The sequence below is a fragment of the Rhineura floridana genome, chromosome 13, assembly GCF_030035675.1.
Source record: "Rhineura floridana isolate rRhiFlo1 chromosome 13, rRhiFlo1.hap2, whole genome shotgun sequence".
In the NCBI taxonomy this organism is placed as follows: domain Eukaryota; kingdom Metazoa; phylum Chordata; class Lepidosauria; order Squamata; family Rhineuridae; genus Rhineura; species Rhineura floridana.
In genome coordinates this window covers 22526899-22545479 of record NC_084492.1, presented here as the reverse complement: position 1 = coordinate 22545479, position 18581 = coordinate 22526899, and the positions used below count along the sequence as shown (strand labels likewise).

The 18581-nt window shown below is 40.0% G+C and overlaps 1 protein-coding gene across 6 annotated transcripts in view; it reads left to right on the top strand.

Moving 5' to 3' along the window:
* The window catches only part of TDRD12 (tudor domain containing 12), a 69482-nt gene that overhangs the window by 37488 nt on the left and 13413 nt on the right, over nucleotides 1-18581 (top strand). For all 6 annotated transcript variants that reach the window (XM_061594293.1, XM_061594295.1, XM_061594296.1 and 3 more), the window contains exons 14-22: nucleotides 1110-1292; nucleotides 2323-2479; nucleotides 3683-3810; nucleotides 4105-4296; nucleotides 4896-5024; nucleotides 11913-12030; nucleotides 12905-13044; nucleotides 13562-13782; nucleotides 18090-18189. In XM_061594293.1, coding sequence (XP_061450277.1) covers nucleotides 1110-1292; nucleotides 2323-2479; nucleotides 3683-3810; nucleotides 4105-4296; nucleotides 4896-5024; nucleotides 11913-12030; nucleotides 12905-13044; nucleotides 13562-13782; nucleotides 18090-18189 — 1368 coding nt within the window. The remainder of the gene's footprint in view (nucleotides 1-1109; nucleotides 1293-2322; nucleotides 2480-3682; nucleotides 3811-4104; nucleotides 4297-4895; nucleotides 5025-11912; nucleotides 12031-12904; nucleotides 13045-13561; nucleotides 13783-18089; nucleotides 18190-18581) is intronic.

Below are 18581 nucleotides of genomic sequence, written 5' to 3'. Positions count from 1 at the left end.
TTTTTAATGAATTTCAACAGATTATGAGAACTCTGAGAGAAAAAAGTCCAAAAGGGGTCTGGGTTTTTTTCTCTGTAGACTTTGAACTCTCAATTCTTTCTGACTGTTTTATTTATCACCATGAAAATTGAGAGGGTTGTTAAGCATGTGTTTCTGAGTTCAGGACTATAAGTTTTGTAAGGTTTTGTTTTGAAATGAGCTTATGGGAAGCATCAGAATGGCATGGGCGTTTTTTCCAATGTAACATTGCAGAATGTGAAAAATCCACTCTGGTTATAGTATACAGTCGCTCTCGTGTCTGTATAATAAGGTATCAAATGGTGGCAGCGAAAAGTACCTCTGAGTGACAGTAACCAGGAAGGAAGCTAACCCATAGCTGTGACCTTAGGAATGTACCAGAAGTGGCATGGGGGGTTGAGGCTTGCCTGGAAGCCTGGTGGGTATATCAAGGGCTGGGGAAACAGCAGTGTCGCTATACATATAGGTTTAGTTGTGATGTACGGATAGTGTGCCTTCTCCCCTCATTTGCTACTGCTGGTGAAGGTGGTGGCGGGTGGAGGAAAGGTGTGGGGAGGCGCGACAGCAGCACATATCCAGAATTCACATTGCCCATTTACCCATTTGTTAGCAGTGGATCTACTAAGAAACTTCAGAAGATTTCATTAGTGATAAAGGCTACAGTTGTCTGTCTCTTTGCACTCATGTGCCACTTACTTCAGTAGAGTTTGTATGTTTGTTAACTTGACAGAGAGTTGTACCCCAAGACTATAACATAGTTATGTCTGCTTGATACCTTGTCCTACCATAGCTGACAGCTTTCCCCCCTTAATATTTTACTGGTTTCTCATGTAAAGAATGTTTAACCACATGCCTGAGAAAAAAATATAGGCTACAATCCAGTGTATTTGTATACATACATAGTAGATGGTCTGTGCACACACAGGTGATGGGGTTTCTATAGAAAAATCAAGCTGCCATATTAACAGGAAAGCTCTGGCTATGTACACAGCATAGCTTCATTTGATCATAGTCATAGAAGAGAAATAGAAATATTTAAAATAAATACATAAATGTTTAATCCAGTTTATGCTTCTTTTTTCTTTTCGTAGGAGCTTCTAAGGAACCAGTTCCTAGGTCCTAACCATATACAGTCTTATTCCTGGCCACCAATAGCTCGTGGATGTGATTCGGTTATTATCTCTCCTGAAAGTGATCCACTTCTATATCTTCTGCCAGTTATTACATTCTTGCAGTCAAGAAGTTGTTACATATCACTGCCAGCTAGGAGTGGTGTAAGTAGGACATTCAATTTATTCTCAACAAAGTCTTGGAACAATATATGTTGGTTTAAGCAATCAGTATGTGTGACTCTGTGGTTGTTTTTTTGGATGTGGCTTCTGTATTTACATATGCATCACTTCTGGACATGAGAAATATATAGGGGTATGGTGTTGGTTGGAAGACAACATTCTACAGCATAGCACTAGTACCACATGAGATAGCAGTCATCTTTGCCTCCAAACAGACGGTTAAGCCCACTATAACCATATCTATGGAGACACTCATAAATACAGAAATGTGGGTGGGGGGAGAGACACTGTAGCCTCTGACTCAAATGGATAAGCCTATCGGTTATCTGCCCAGATGGTTACATACCCTTAGCAGTAAACTTTTGAATGGTGTTGGATCATCCAAAGCTAGCTGCAGCAGTAGACACAAGATTAACATTTTTAAAGGTATAGGTATATGTTCTTCCTAGCAGACGCCACAGAATAAAGAGAAGGACAGAGAGATCTCTGTAGAAATGTCTCATAGTTTTTTTAAAAACCACACATTTTTGCAATTAACTTATGTTAATTATGTGAGGGGAGGGTCTATGGAAATGAGCATTCTACCTCCACCCCTGTCATTATTCTCATTGCTCTCCACATGTTGGGGGATGACTGACTGAAGCGGGAGCCTCCATGAGAATAATAGCAGAGGCGTGTATAGTACTTGCACACACATCCTCCACAGCACCTCCTTGCATGTTTTAGTTAACGCCAAATGAACACACCTGACAAGGGCTATATACATCAAGCAATCTGATAATGTTGGGTAAGCAAGTGGTAAAAAGCAGGCCTGTGAATGAAAAATGAGACTCTTCAGAGTAAACCATGATTCCCCCCTTCTCTACATGAGTTTTAAAGATCTTGAACAGCTTGGATTACTTTGAACAATGGATTCTATATTTTTAAGGGACTTTCTGATTTATAAGCTTCTCATTTATAAGCATGAAGTGTTTCTACTCTTAGTATAAATTCATGTCTTGTGTATATATAGCCTATAGCAATAATTATATGCCAAGGACAGAAGAAAGCAGAACTGGTGTTTGAGTTTGTGGAAATTTACAGCCGTTGTTCCAGGCCTCTTCACCCAATAATGCTCTTACTGGGAATGAATAAGGAAGAAATCAAGAGTGTGAGAATACCAAGAGGATGTAAGGATAACATGATGATTTATGCTAAAAATATGAATGAATATACTTGTCTGGACCATGAGGTTGTAACAAAACAAAATACAAGCATAAGCCTATGGTATAAAATATAGTGATACTCACTTACTAAAATGGTCTACCACATGTATAACTAAAAAACTCTTATTCAGTTTTACTACCACAAAGGAATAATATGCTTTAATTTGGCAAGAAAAAACTCAAGCTTCACACTATCTAATTATAAAATCCTTATTAGGACAACCAATTAACTGTGGTGTACCATGACATGCAAACTAGGCCACTGACTTGTGTTATGTAAAACAAAAGTGTGGGGAGGACCTGAATTTGTCACGATTAATTGGCTTTCACATTCTTAGTTTGTACCCAGCTATGCAGATTTATTTCAGCTGATAATGCAACATAGAAACTTGTTTCTCTCCAGATGTCTGTAGTCCTAGAAACATAGGAAGTTGCTATCTAGCAGTGTTGCTCTACCTAGCTTGGTATTGTCTAGAGCAGTGGTCCTCAAACTTTTTTCCTCACAGGCCACTTGAAAATTTCTGAAGGTCTTGGTGGGCCACTTAATTATTTTTCTGCCTATTGTAATACATTATTATAGATGCTGTACAATTTTTAATTGTATTTTTATTGTTTCTTTTATCTCTTACATATTTTATTGTATTACATTCTATGGAATTCAAAATGTAATACAATAAAATACAATATAAGGAATAAGAGAAGCAATTATAATACAATTAAAATCAATATGAATATTTAATGCAAGGGATATGTCATCTTCTGTGTTTAGCTATAAGTGTACGGATTCGCAACGGACCACCTGAATGAAGCTTGCAGGCTATGGACTACATTTTGGGAACCCCTGATCTGGGCTGTCCAGAGTTTGATAGGGTCTTCCCAACCATGCCTGGATATATCAGGGATTGAACCTGGGACCTTTTGCTTGCAAGACACCCCTATCACTGAGCTATGGTCCTTGGTGAATGCACATCACTTCTAGGTGGTAAGGCAAGAAAGTTTTCATAAACAAGAGAATAGATTCTTTTTTCTCTTAGGTTGTCTGTGGATCATGAGTTATTAGCTAGCAACATAGGTATATTTGAATGGCAGGCTAGTAACTTTTGATGGTTGTTTGCTTGGTTGAAATTTAAAAAAAAACATGGTGACAATTTCCTTCTAATGTTACAGGTGAGGTCCTTATAACAACTCCATATAGCCTTTTACGGTTGCTTGAATGTCACAGCTTACTGTTCCTTAGACTATGTCATCTTGTGTTCGATGAAGTTGATGTACTTTTTTCTGAAGCCAGCGTACAAGTAAGTGTGGTTTTGGATCATAAGATAGAAATGTGCTTCGGTGTGAAGTCTAAGCATCTTCTAAAAAAAGATGTAGCGACAGCTGGCTGTAATGAGGATTGCTCCCCCTCCCCAACCCTCAACTATGCTTAGTACCACTTATGTCACATATACACTGCTACAAAGTGATTTCTTTTCTGGGGAATTGAACCTAGTTCTTTGTTGACTAGTAAGCTAACAGTTTTCCAAACACTAATTCTGTGAGTAGCATTACTTGAGATGCAAAAGATAATGATGCAGGTTATTGTTTTGTAGATATTTAATATTTTAGAATATTATAAAACAAACTTGAATGTTGAAGAGAAGGAATCTGCACCTCAGCAGATTGTTGCTGTTGGAAGGCACTGGAACAAAAACATAGAATATTTAACCAAAGACTTCATGAATGATCCGTATGTTGTGATCACATCCATGGAAGAAGCTGCCATATATGGGGAAGTGCAGCAGGTAAAATATTTAGGGTTTTACGGCTTGTATATATTTGCTTTTGGGTTGAAGATTATACCCCTGCAAAGGTTCACTAACTCTTGTGAGAAGTCTGTGGCTATGAGGTATGAGCACTGCAGCTTTAAAAATACTAAGTGGAATTTTGGAGGTTGAGATTGGTTATGTACAGAATAAATCAAATTGGTTGCTCCCATTCTTCAGTTTTAAAGATGGCATCAGGAATAGTTCTACAAAGCCTGCTCACTTAGCTAGGATGAGCAAAATATCAAACTTTTTCTGTATTGTATAACATTTTAATGGGAAGAGAAAAATATCTTTATGTGTGCATGATTTATTGAGCTAGTTACTTAAAAATAAGATTGTGCTGTGAATGTTTTTTGAACACCTCAAGGTCATAACTATCCTCTGCCAGAAAAGTTGATCAAACAAGAGTATCAGACTGTTGTGGAATCCCATCTGTTATCTTTATATAAAACTGGGTTACAGCATCTCCATATATATATGTTTAATTCCCTAAAACAAAGAGGAAGCAGAAATGAAATAATTGGTTTTTAAAAACAGTGATTTAATCTGACATTTCAAACTACATGTCACTTCAGGTGGTACAGCTCTGCCCAGAGTGTGACCGAATCTCTGCTTTACTTCAAACATTGGATTTTACTCCTACTAATGCTCAGAAGACATTGATTTTCACCAATTCTATAGAAGAAACGGATATAGTTTACAAGGTATTTTTTTTCCTAAAAAAATACAGTCCCAATTGTTGGAAAAGAAAGATGTGGTCCTATTCTCCTCTTTCCCATCCTGATTAATGGATGAATGCATAGTTAATCAGAGAATATGAGGGTACTGCAAAAGGGAATGGCTTTATCTCTTGCTTCATCTTGTATTGGGAAACCAGCCTACCTAAGCACTGAATAAGGCATATGAAGTGTCATCCCTAGCGAGCAAAGTGGTATCTTTACAAAAGCATTCATGTTATGGCTAAATGAAAATTTGTAGGATCCAGGTTTGATCTGGTCTAAAGTCCTGGATGCTGCCTGAAACTGTTAAGGCCTTTATGACAGGTGTGGCTCTTGAAACTTTTCAGTTTTCTGCTTGAGAATGGCAGCTGAGATTAGGTGCAGTCTGTGGTTTGAGGAGGATTCTGATTGATTCTGACTGCCATTTCCTGTAAGCAGGGGAATCACGTAGACAATAGTGAATAGTACTGCTGTAATAAAGTGAATGTGTGCCAAGGATACTGATATCACAGGAATGCATAGAGGAGGGTGGCTGGTACAGGGGGCAGAGCATCACTGCAGCATAGAACAATTGCATGAAACTGTTGCTATGGTCATGACGAATGTGAGGGTATATATATGTCTGTAACTGACCACCGTTTTAGTTGAGTTCTGTACTTTGCTCCAGCTAAGTGCTTGGCTGAATAAACAACCTTAAATCAGGCTTTGGCTTCTCCAAAAAGAACCTAGTTGTAAATTCCACAACAGGTTCAAATGTTTGTTTATTATGATTCATCCTGCTTTGTGGATACACAGCCTTCCAAGGTTGCTTACAAGTAAAATTAAACTACATTTTTTAAAAAACTCAGTAATGTCATGGAGGATAAGGCTATCAATGACTATTAGCCATGATGGCTATGCTCTACCTCAAGGGTAGGGAAGCTTTTTCATCCCGGAGGCCACAGTACCTTCTGGGCAACCTTCTAGAGGCCACACGCAAGTGGTGGGTGTGACCAGAGGCAGAAGTTAATAGAGCAAATAATACAATGTTTACCTATGTACAGTAAGCTAGTTTCTATATGCATTCATCCCTCTTCATCCTCTGTCCAGGCAAACAAGAGTCATTATGTGTCCAAGGACACATTCCAGGCAAGCAAAAACACTATAGGAGGGGAGGGGGTATGGCCTGGGGAGAGTTCCAAGTGCCATAGAGAGGCCTCGATGGCCACATTTGGCCCCCAGCCCTGAGATTCCCCACTGCTGCTCTACCTCCATGGCTGGGGGCAGTATTTATTTTATTTATTTAAAATATTTCTATCCCACCCTTCTACCCTATAATAGGGCACTCAGGACGGCTTACAAAAATAAAATCAAACATGTACATAATAAAATTGTAAACAGTAAAATCACAAAAAACATTACAATAAATTAAAATACCTATGCTTCTGAATACCAGTTGCTGGCAACCACAGGAAGGGCGAGTGCTCTTATGCTTAGGTCATGCTTGCAGGCTTCCCATAGGCATTGGTTGACCACTGTGAGAACAGGATGCTGGACCAGGTGGGTCATTGGCCTGATCCAGCAGGCTCTTCTGATGTTCTTATGTCATCAAGATCCTTTCCTAGCATATAGATTCTTGATGCTTGCCTCTTCCATCAGGTATAACAGCACATTCCATCAGAGTTACAGTAGCCTTGACTATGTGCAGTACTAGTTTACCTATAAAAGAAATATCTAGAGTGGCTAGTAGTCCACTGCATGCACCTTTTGCAAACATTACAACTTAAATGTTTATGCTTCTTCAGAAGCAGCTTTGGAAGATGTGTTTTCCAGAGTGTCTTGCTACCATAGTGTTCAAGTAGTGAGTCATTACACCCCATATTATTCCAGCAAGGAAGAAAAGAACATTGGACTTAACATGAAGGTTCTGTCTTCTCGGTTGATCAAGGCTATGGTGCCCCACCTGGTCTATTTTGGATTCTTTAGGGTGCTGGTTGAAAACTCTCTGGACCCTTCAGATTAAAATAATTTGATCTTGTAGGACGGCCCTCTGTCCTGTCACTTCCTACTTCCTTACCTGTTTTATAGTCCTTAAGCTTTTGGGTAATAGTTTAGCTTGTGTCTTAAGTGGGAAGTATTTGTTCCTACTATACTATTGTGACAGAACCTGGTGGTGGAGGGGACTTCCTCTTTTTGACAGATCCCCTTTTTCTATAAGGGTCCTCCTCTCCAGTTATGGTACGCTGCCAGCAAATAGGATGAACCTGCTGACATACCATAGACTGTCCAGATGTTTGGGAACTCTATTGCCAAGGACCCAGGTGCTTTGAGTTTACCTTCCCAGAGCACAGAGGATATCAAACTTTTCAGAACCTTATGCACTACCTTTAGGAAAAAGCAAATGCAGGCTTAACATATTGGGAAGTATGGCAAAACTCATCAAGAGGGCTTTAAACTAAAGCCTCTGGGGGATGGAGATGATAACTTAAAGACCGATCCAAAGACAGCGGGTTGTAAACGCAGCGATTTGAAGGGTACAGGAGACACTGGGAGAGAGAAAGGGATGCACGGCAAAGCTCACGGTATATTAACGGAGGAATCCAATCGGGACAAAAGAGACTTCTGGTGTCTATATACCAACGTACGGAGCTTGGGAAACAAGCAAGGGGAGCTTGAAGTCTTAGTGCATCAAGGCAAATATGACTTCATAGGGATAACAGAAACTTGGTGGGATGACTCCCATGATTGGAATATAGCCATTCAAGGATATAAACTCTACAGAAAGAATAGATGCAACAGAAAAGGAGGGGGAGTAGCGTTATATGTCAAAGACAAATACATCTCTATGGAAATCCAAGAGAGCGAACAAAGTGGTCCGATAGAGACCATTTGGGTAAAAATAAATGGAGAAACAAATAAAACTGACATGGTAGTAGGTGTCTAGTACAGACCCCCTGGCCAAGAAGAGGTGGTAGACGAGGCCTTTCTCAAACAAATCTCTGAAATCTCAAGGAGGCAAGAAGTAGTAGTGATGGGGGACTTCAACTACCCGGATATCTGCTGGGAGACAAACTCTGCGAAGCACAAAGCCTCCAACAAATTCCTGATGGGCCTTGCTGATAATTTCCTCTTTCAAAAAGTAGAAGAAGGAACAAGGGGATCGGCAATCCTGGACCTGATCTTAACTAACAGGGACGAATTGGTCACGGGAATTAAAGCGGTCGGTACCTTGGGGGAAAGTGACCACGTAATGCTGGAATTCGGGATTCTGGGGAAAGCCAAAGAAGAATATAGTCAAACATGGACCTTGGATTTCAGGAAAGCTGATTTTAGCAAGCTCGGGGAAATGATGGGTAGGATCCCGTCGCTAGATAGACTAAAGAAAAAAGGAGCCCAAGAAGCGTGGGAGTTCATGAATAACGTATTACAAAAAGCACAATCGCAAACAATTCCAAAGAGGAAGAAAAATGTAAGACATCGGAAAAAGCCAATGTGGCTACACGGAAGACTGGTGGAGGAGGTAAAAGTAAAAAAGAGCATGTATAAAGAATGGAAGGAAGGACGCATCACCAAGGAAGAGTACCGACGAGCGGCTCGGGCTTGCAGGAATAGCGTAAGGAAAGCTAAAACCCAGAATGAGCTGAGGCTGGCGAGGGAAGCGAGGACCAACAAAAAGGGGTTTTTCAGATATGTTCGAAGCAAGAGAAAGACCAAGCAAACAGTGGGACTGCTGCTCAATGAGGATGGCAAAATGTTGACAGATAACGTGGAAAAAGCAGAACTGCTCAACACCTATTTTGCCTCCGTTTTCTCCCAAAAAGGGAACGGTGTGCAACCTTGCATCAGTAGTAATCTCAGTAAGGGGTCGGGACTGCAGTTCGAGATTGATAAGGAGATAGTCAGGAAATACCTAGTTAACCTAAATGAGTTCAAATCTCCAGGGCCTGATGAACTGCATCCCAGAGTATTGAAGGAACTTGCAGATGTACTCTCGGAACCTCTTGCCATCATCTTTGAGAAATCCTGGAGAACGGGAGAGGTGCCAGAGGATTGGAGACGGGCAAATGTCGTCCCGCTCTTTAAAAAGGGTAAAAAAGAAGATCCGGGGAATTACAGGCCGGTCAGTCTGACTTCAATACCGGGAAAGGTATTAGAACGGATAATAAAAGAGTCCATTGGCAACTATCTAGATGACAATGCTGTGATTAGAAGGAGCCAGCATGGATTTGTCAAGAAAAATCCTGTCAAACTAATCTCATCTCTTTTTTTGATCGGGTCACTAGCTTAGTAGATGGTGGAAATGCTGTAGATGTCATCTATCTAGATTTCAGCAATGCGTTTGACGAAGTCCCCCATGACCTTTTGATTAGCAAACTAGTCAAATGCGGACTACATGGAAATACTGTCAGGTGGATTCATAACTGGTTGGAAAACCGTACTCAAAGAGTGGTCGTCGGTGGCTCTGCTTCGGACTGGAAGGAGGTCTCGAGTGGAGTGCCACAGGGTTCTGTCCTGGGGCCGATACTCTTCAACATTTTTATCAATGACTTAGATGATGGGGTGGAGGGAAGCCTTATGAAGTTTGCAGATGATACGAAACTGGGAGGGATAGCTAACACAATGGAAGACAGGAATAAAATCCAAAGGGACCTGGATAGACTAGAAAATTGGTCTGAAATTAATAAAATGACATTCAATAAAGACAAATGCAGGATTCTGCATTTAGGCCACAAAAACAAAATGCACGGGTACAGGATGGGAAATACCCGGCTTAGCAGTAGCGCGTGTGAGAAGGACCTTGGAATTGAAGTGGATCGCAAGTTGAACATGACCCAGCAGTGTGATGCTGCGGCAAAAAAGGCAAACGTGGTTTTGGGCTGCATAAACAGAGCTATAGTTTCCAGGTCGAGGGAAGTAATAGTCCCACTATATTCTGCATTAGTCAGGCCTCATCTGGAATACTGCGTTCAGTTCTGGGTGCCTCATTTTAAGAAAGATATAGACAAGTTAGAGCGGGTTCAGAAGAGGGCGACAAGGATGATAGCTGGTATGGAGAACAAGTCTTATGAGGAAAGGTTGAAGGAACTTGGCATGTTCAGTCTGGTGAAGAGAAGGCTGAGGGGTGATATGATTGCACTCTTTAAGTACCTGAAGGGCTGTCACATAGAGGAGGGTACAGATTTGTTCTCTGCTGCCCCAGAGGGTAGGACTAGGTCTAATGGTTTTAAGTTGCAGGAGCGTAGATTCAGATTAGACATTAGAAGGAACTTCTTGACAGTAAGGGCGGTTCGGCAATGGAACCAACTGCCTAGGGAGGTGGTGGGATCCCCTTCACTGGATGTCTTCAAGCAGAGGCTGGACAGCTATCTGCGGGAGATGCTCTAGCTGTGGATTTCCTGCTGTGAGCAGGGGGTTGGACTCGATGGCCTACAAGGCCCCTTCCAACTCTATGATTCTATGATTTTAGAGAAAATCATTTTTAAACTAAGAAAGCCAAATGCTCAAGTATATAAAAATTGTATTTGAGAAAAGGGGGGAAAGATAAAAAGAAGGCAATACTCTCACATAAACATGCAAATGGAATAAAAAAAGTCAATCCAATTTAGCTTTTTACATGCTACCTGCTTGAGCAGTTGGGTTTCAGAGCATGCGCGCAGTTCCTTTCAGAAGAGAAGATCTGAGAGAGCATTTCTGATGACCTGACTGATTGGCTCCAAAAGACAAATTCAGAAAGTAAGGTCTCATATTTATGGAAATCTCAGACAAGTAAAAGCAGGATCCTTTACAGAGATTGACTATTTTGTCTGGTGATGAGATCCAAATCTAATGTTAGTTGTCATCAGAAATTTTAGAAGCTACAGCCACCACGCTAATGACTCTGAATTTACATTATTGAACACTGCATTACAACTTGGCTAACCAATTCTGACTAGCTGGTCCATTGTTTTTTTAAAAAAAATTAAGCTAGAAATGTGGACAGCAGGGAAGCAAAATTCTCAGCAGGGAAGAAAAATCCCAGATGCTCTAGGTGACACTGGCTTGCTACACTAGATTAAAAGGGTTTGTCACATATTTTTCTGAAACTTCCCCCACAGGAAGGACAAAAAAACTACCAAGATTGGGATGGCCTTGCCTGTAGAGAAAGTAACAGGATGCTCTTACTTTCTCTTGGCTTTAGCTAGCTGCATTTTTAAAATAGAAGATGAATCCAAAGATCACTGCAGCTGAACAAAAGGTACTTCCACTGTGGCAGAATCACTAAAGTCTTGCAAAATGTTTCTCTAGAAAGTCATAGGGCCTTTCAAAGTAGCATGTGATGCAGGATGAGGATTTTAATCAAATGTGGGAGTTGGCAGCACACACACACACACACACAGAGCCAAGTAGAAATGTCTTCTGTTTGTGGAGTATATCCATAGATGCCATAATACTGTGTTGATTCCCTTGCAGAGGAGGTTGAACATTTTTGGGGGCTCTAAAACAATGAGGCAGGCAACTGGGAAGACACTGTTGGGATGAAACATCATAAATAAATAAGACAAGCAGTACAGCACAACATTTTCACCACTGCTGATAGATACAAGATCTTAGCATTGAATTGATATGCATTCCAAATGGAGTTATCCGTTTCTCCTTATTACACAAAAGATCATGTATCTCTTTGATATAAAAATTAATATATTAACCCAGGGACACCAACCTTCACTTGAATTCAGTTAAACTGAATCTTTCAAATGTGGAAAATAAAATGCAACCCATGCAGATTTTTATTCTGGAATGTAGTAGTGTTCCAGTTATTTTAAAAAATGTCGCTGCAATGCTCGAGCATTCTTCAGTAATAGTACTTTGTTTTGTAATCTGCATTGTTTGAAACTATTCTTATTTTGTAATCAGGCAGTGGCGAGCACTTCAGTATTTTGTTTGAAAATACACCCAGAAATTGGATTTCATTTTGATTATGTTGTGGAACAATGGAACAAAAGATTTAGCTCTGGCACGCATATTGTACTGGGTAAATATTTTCTTGAGTGGATTTATTTTAGAGCCTTTGTCAGAACTGTAGTGATTAATTAGATGTCTTACTTATTTCCTATTTTTTGTTGCACTTTTCAGACAGTTGTCTCGCAAAGCAGCTCACATCTTTTTTTTAATTTTTTTTTTAAAAGGAAGGACAGGTCTTGCCATCAGGTTTGCAGACTAAAAATACAAGACACACTTGGAAAGGGAGCAAAGGGGAAACGTAGAGGAGGGAAAACATTCTTCAAACCCAGAACAAACAGCAGAGCTAGAAGCATTTATGTCCAGCTTAGACCAGACTGATTTTCCCTTGCTGGTGGTCTTCAGTAGTAATTGGTGGCTCTTTCCCCTTAGGCTGATGGATAGGGCCAAGGTGTGCTTTTCCCCCTTGCTTCTTCAGTCCCAGGGCAACTGTCCTTTCTGGCAGGCAAGGAGGAAAGAAGTGAAATATCTTGGAGGCTAAGAGCAACATAGTATCAAACAGATTACGACAATTTACAATGCATAAAAATCTGGGCAAGGTTTCATCAGTTAACCAAAAAAGAGAGATAATTTTATAATAGAACAATTTCTAGCTTATCTACCTCTTTTCATTCTGTTTTTAGAGTTTTTGATGGCTGCTTCCCATATAATGATTTTTATGTGGCTTGCCATATTGGCGCTTTTCATTGTTACCAGCGTAGTCATTTTAAGTAGAGGAGTGACTTGCAGAAGTACTCCCCTAATGTTAAAATAAGACACTGAGACAAAGTCCATGCTTGTTCTTAAGAGTGAGGTTATAAATTAGTGTGATTTGAGACTATTTTGCCTTCCAGTTATAGTAATAGTCATTGCTCTTTCATGATATATTTTCTGATCTTACTTTCCAGTTTTAACTGATGATTGCATATCAGCCTTAGGAATTACAGATGCAACACGTGTTGTTCATTTCAGTTTTCCTGCATCTCCAAGAATCTTTGGTGCACGTTTATACAGCTTGTCTGCTCATTTCCAAAACTCAATCAAAAAGGTTTGCACAAATTCTAGTAAATTGTTTATTGTTGTGAAATATCATCCTGAAAATTTCAAACGAAAAAGGTCTCCTTGATTCCTTCTCCCACCTCCTTTTTCATTCCATCTCTCCCAATATGCTTCTACCTGTGATCTTCACTCCTCCAACTCCACCACTGTTGCACCCTCCATTTTACTCTCAAGTGATTATTCTGTTCTCTTGCTGCCCTGAGTGCCTGGAACTTATTCTCAGAACACTCATCTGTCTTCCTTCAGACCCATTTCTTCCATAACATTTCTAGATTAAATCCCCTTTATTCGTAATTGAAATGAAACCTAAGAGTGTAGGTCTATCTGCTTGCATTTTGTCCATTTTCTTATTTGCTTCACTTCCTCTGTTGTCTGTCACCTTTCAAAATGTTGATTGTAAGGTTACTAGAACGGGGACACCTCTTGTTGTTGTTGTTAGAACTCCCATTATTATACCTGATAATAAAAACTGAAGGCAAATGTTCCATATTCTTTCCCCTGTGAAGATTTCATCTCTGGAAAAAGAGCAACCAAAGGCACAATCTGTTTTGCTGTTGACAGAAAAGAGTGCATGCCATGCTGTTGGAGTACTACATTATTTAAAACGTGCAGAAGCCAACATTCCATCAGAATTATGTGACTTTACATCTGGAGTGCTGGCTGCCAAAGAAGACAGTAAGAGAGGAAGGCCTCTCTGTCGCTACCTTAAAACATATGGGGTTTGCAAGTAAGAAAATGCCAAGCTTCTGTTTAACTTAGCTGCTTGCTACCTTTGTAAAGGAATGGTTTATCCAGTTCTAATATAAGATCACTTAATAATTTAACAAAAGTGGGGTGTCAGTTGTAATAGTAGAGGGGCTTCTGGCAGGTTAATTTCGTCTATATGTTCCCCACACTTTGATAACGCAAGATGGCTGATCCAGTCAGCAGCAACAAAGTCCTTAGTGAGGTGAGAGAAATAAGGATTGGACAGGTTGGAGAAATGATTTGTTCTACTCTAGACTAAAAGAAAAACGGATAAGAAAAGTAACAGCATAGAAAAGGGGTTTATTTTAAAATGCTGTGGAGGGGAAAACATTTCTTTGAGGCTGTGGTGTGAAAGCTATTAAATGAAATTTGCCTGGGTAAATCTGTGCTTATTTATTTTATTTATTACATTTATATTCCACCTTCCCCCCCAGGAGAACAAGATAGGATACATGGTCCTCCCCCATTGTACCCAATGAGGTACATTGCACTGAGAAGTGGTGATTGGCTCAAAGTCATCCAGCGTGCTTCATGGCTGAGTGGGGCTTATAACCCCCACTATAGAAGTGTTTTCCAAATTGAGGCACAGTCTTCACTCTTGCAAACCAAAAAGATTTAACTCTTTCGCACTCTGAGTCTGAAGTAAAACTTCATACAGCCCATGTAAAATGTGTTTAAACTCTCTCCCACTGGTTAATGTGCATGTGTTCAAGACAGAAGTGTAGTTTTAAATGTTTTCATATCTTTAAAATTGGCCATGCAGAACTATGGATTTACAATCTTCTTGTGTTTCATGTTTCCCTGAAACAGGAACCTTTATCATAAGTGCATTTATTTTATAGTGTTCCATCCCCATATAGCTGTACACATTTGGAAATTATTCTTTTCAGTTTTTCTCCTTATACCTTAATCTCTGTCTCATTATGAACAGATGTGGCTATTATACCAAATGACACCATTCACAAATAATGCTCATAGAAAGCTGCCTTAGTCTAAATCAGACCGTTAGCTCATCTACATCAACACTGAATATATCCTTCCCCAACCTGGTACCCTCTTTGACCACTGGTCATGGTCATTGGGACTGATGAGAGTTGTAGTTCAAAACATCTGGAAGTTACCAGATTGAGGAAAGTTGGTCTACACTGACTAACAGTGGCTCTTCAGGGCTTGACGGGACTTTCCCAGACCTACCTAGAGATGTAAGGGATTGAACCCAGGACCTTCTACATGCAAAGCAAATGCTCTGCCTCTGAGCTATACGCCTTCATGGTAGTTTATCATCATGTGCACAAGCAGAAAGGAAGCCTGCATGAATCCTTGGGCTGATGGATCTCCTCTCCCACCCCCTCCTGTATAGCTAGGAGAAAGAATAAAACAGAATCTTGATTTAAAGTAAACTTCTTTTCAAAACAAGCCAACTTTAAACCATGTATTATGAAACTAGAATGTATTTTAAACCACAATTCAAGGTTTGCGTGTAATGACAAGCCAGGAATCGAGCTAACACAAAGCTGAATCCTGATTTATACCTCCTTGTCTCCTCTCCATACAGGAAGAGGATGCGGGTACAGAAACCTGAGGCTTCACTCAGGCTTGCCAGAGGCTCATGCACATGATGCTAAGCTATGCTTTAGTGTTACATCCCAACATATCCTGTGTCTTCCTCAGTTTCTGTGACCATGAGCATCCTGCTCTTTCTTTCACTGCTCCCCATCTTTCACAAAACAACATCCGAATTAAGCCTTGTCAGTTTTGCTGGTATTTGGGGGGTTTCCCCATGTAAAGACCATGTAGATCAACTGTCGATGTAGCCTTATTGCTTCTCTGAGAATGCTACATTAATGGTAGCCTCCAGAGTTGGAATCTTCTAGCAGCACTAGCTAGAGAAAGCATTGTTGTTATGTGCCTTCAAGTTGATCACAACTTATGGCAACCCTATGAATCAGCAACCTCCAATAGCGTCGTGAACCACTCTGTTCAGATCTTGTAAGTTCAGCTCTGTGGCTTCCTTTATGGAATCAATCCATCTCTTGTTTGGCCTTCCTCTTTTTCTGCTCCCTTCTGTTTTACCCAGCATTATTGTCTTTCCTAGTGAATCATATCTTCTCTCATGGATGACAGAGGTCTCCAAGTGGGTATTGTAGCTCCTCCTACACGTCAGAGACAGGAAACGTTTCAGCAAATACTTTTGCTCCTCCCCTCTTGTTGAGGATCAGTTTCATTTCCTGTCTCGGCTCAAAGAACATCCTATTGAGTTGTCTCTCCTCTCTGAAGGATAATGGTTTCTTCTACCTTACCATGTTTTATCTCTTTCTTTGTTTCTTACGCTTCTTTCCCCTCTGTTTGTTGTTCATGCTTTTAAAAAAAAAAGTCACATTCTTCGTCTCCTTCCCTCTCTGTTTTCTTCGCCTTCAGTCAGCTGTCTTTCTTGTCTTTCTCCCTGAAAGACATAGAGAAAACAAAAGGTCAGGCAGCAAGAAAGTAGAAATATTCTAAAAGCCTGGGCAGCACTTGGCAGTGGCTGCAGTCAGTTCCCACCTGCTCTAACTTCCCACCAATTTTCAGCAAGGACTGCTTATTGGCGGTGATGACCCACTTGAAGGGATGTCTTCAGGGCTTAGCTTCGCAGCCCCCATAAGCCAAAGTTTCATCACTTTAGATTCTAGTGATAGTTATGGTTTAATTTGTTCTAACACCGAATTATTTGTCTTTTTCACAGTCTGTGGTATGTGCAAAGTTCTCCTCCAACACTACATTTCAAATTAGTTTATTTTTCTCTTATCCGCTTTTTTCACTGTCCAACTTTCACATCCATACATAGAGATCGGAAATGGTCTGAATGATCTTGACTTTAATGTTCAGTGATACATCTTTGCATTTAAGGACCTTTTCTAGTTCTCTCAGAGCTGCCCTCCCCAGTCCTAGCCTTCTTCTGATTTATTGACCATTGTCTCCATTTTAGTTAATGACTGTGCTGAAGTATTGATAATCCCTGACAAGTTCAATGTCCTCATTGTCAACTTTAAAGTTCCATAAATCTTCTGTTGTCATTACTTTAGTCTTTTTGACATTCAGCTGTAGTCCTGCTTTTGTGCTTTCCTCTTTAACTTTCATCAGCATTCGTTTCAAATCATTACTGGTTTCTGCTAGTAGTATTTTATTGTCTACATATCTTAAATTATTGATATTTCTCCCTCCAGTTTTCACACCTCCATCTTGGTCCAATCCTGCTTTCTATATGATATGTTCTGCGTATAGATTAAACAAGTAGGGTGATAAAATGCACCCTTGTCTCACACCCTTTCCGATTGGGAACCAATCGGTTTCTCCATATTCTGTCCTTACAGTAGCCTCTTGTGCAGAGTATAGGTTGCACATCAGGACAATCAGATGCTGTGGCACCCCCATTTCTTTTTAGAGAAAGCATAGTGGCATTTTAAAACAGGAAAAGATGGTGGTAATGTGCATTAACCCGTTAACAAACAAGAGAAGGTTCCTGGATGATAATTAAAGCACTTGAAAATGTACATGTTATTTCAACCTAAGGGCATGTGCTCTATCACCAGACTGCATTCCTTATACTTCCCCAGTGAATAATGTAGAATTGTTGTGGGCAACCTACTGTGTGGGTGAGTGGTTTTGGGCTCACAGGAATCTCTAACTGAATTGATTTATAATGGCACACTGGTGTACCTTAGTGTACAGTTTGGGAATTAACTACTCTTAAGTTTTGTGAGTCCTGTATTCTGCATATAAGATTGTTTCAGGCTTTTCATGGCAATTATAGGGATGATTGTCATTGGCCTCTATCTTACCTAACAGTAAACCATGGTCAGAAATAAACCATGGCTTACCATGAGCATACAATATGCTAGTGCGTACTGCTCAAGTGTTGCTGCTCCACTTTGCCTGTCTCCAGGAGAAACAAGCAATGTTTGGTTTAGCTTTTCCTGCGAAGTAGCACTCACAGTTTGTTTCTCACTAAATATACCACGACCAGTAAGTGAAGGTGAGAAACAAGATGAGGGGTAGATCGTATGTAACGCTAAGCAAAGTCTCATAGTTAGTTTCTTCTGGAGGCAGCAGGGTGGAGCGAAGCAGGAGCATTTGATCAGCGAGTGCTAGCATGCTGCACAGTAAGTTGAGGTTTATTTGGGGCTGTGGCTTACAATTATGCACAAAATGGACCAATGTATCCCATTTACTCTTTGCAGCCAAACACTGTCACCTTAGTTATCTTAAACTGTTTATTTTTGTTTAATTCTATCACTTATGAACACACAGGGATGAAAAACACTGTCCAGATCGACATCGAGTTAGTTTACTAATAGATTTGCCACGAAAAGTGACAGATGAAACTTTGCCTGCAACAGGAAATGTAACAGTGAGTTAGTAAACAGTTTCATTTTTGTATTTTAAACATGCTATATTTACAATGGAGAAGAACTTGTGCCATAGCATGAAAGAATAGGACCTCCAGAAAAGCACTTCTGGTGCTGTATGATCACAGAGCTTCTGCCTTTCACATAAATATCACCTGATGAAGTGAATTTATGCATAGAATTTATGCATTATTCCCTACATTGAGAATCTTTCACATATATCTCCCCCCCCCACCTGTTTATACTAGAAAAGTTAAACTGAGAAATTTCAAATAGCCAATTAAACAATTTAAACAGCAAATTAAAATCTGAAAACTTGGGTAAAAACTAATCATGTACAAAACTCACAAAAGGAATTGAATTATCAGTTAAATGCATCCCTTTGTCATTCATT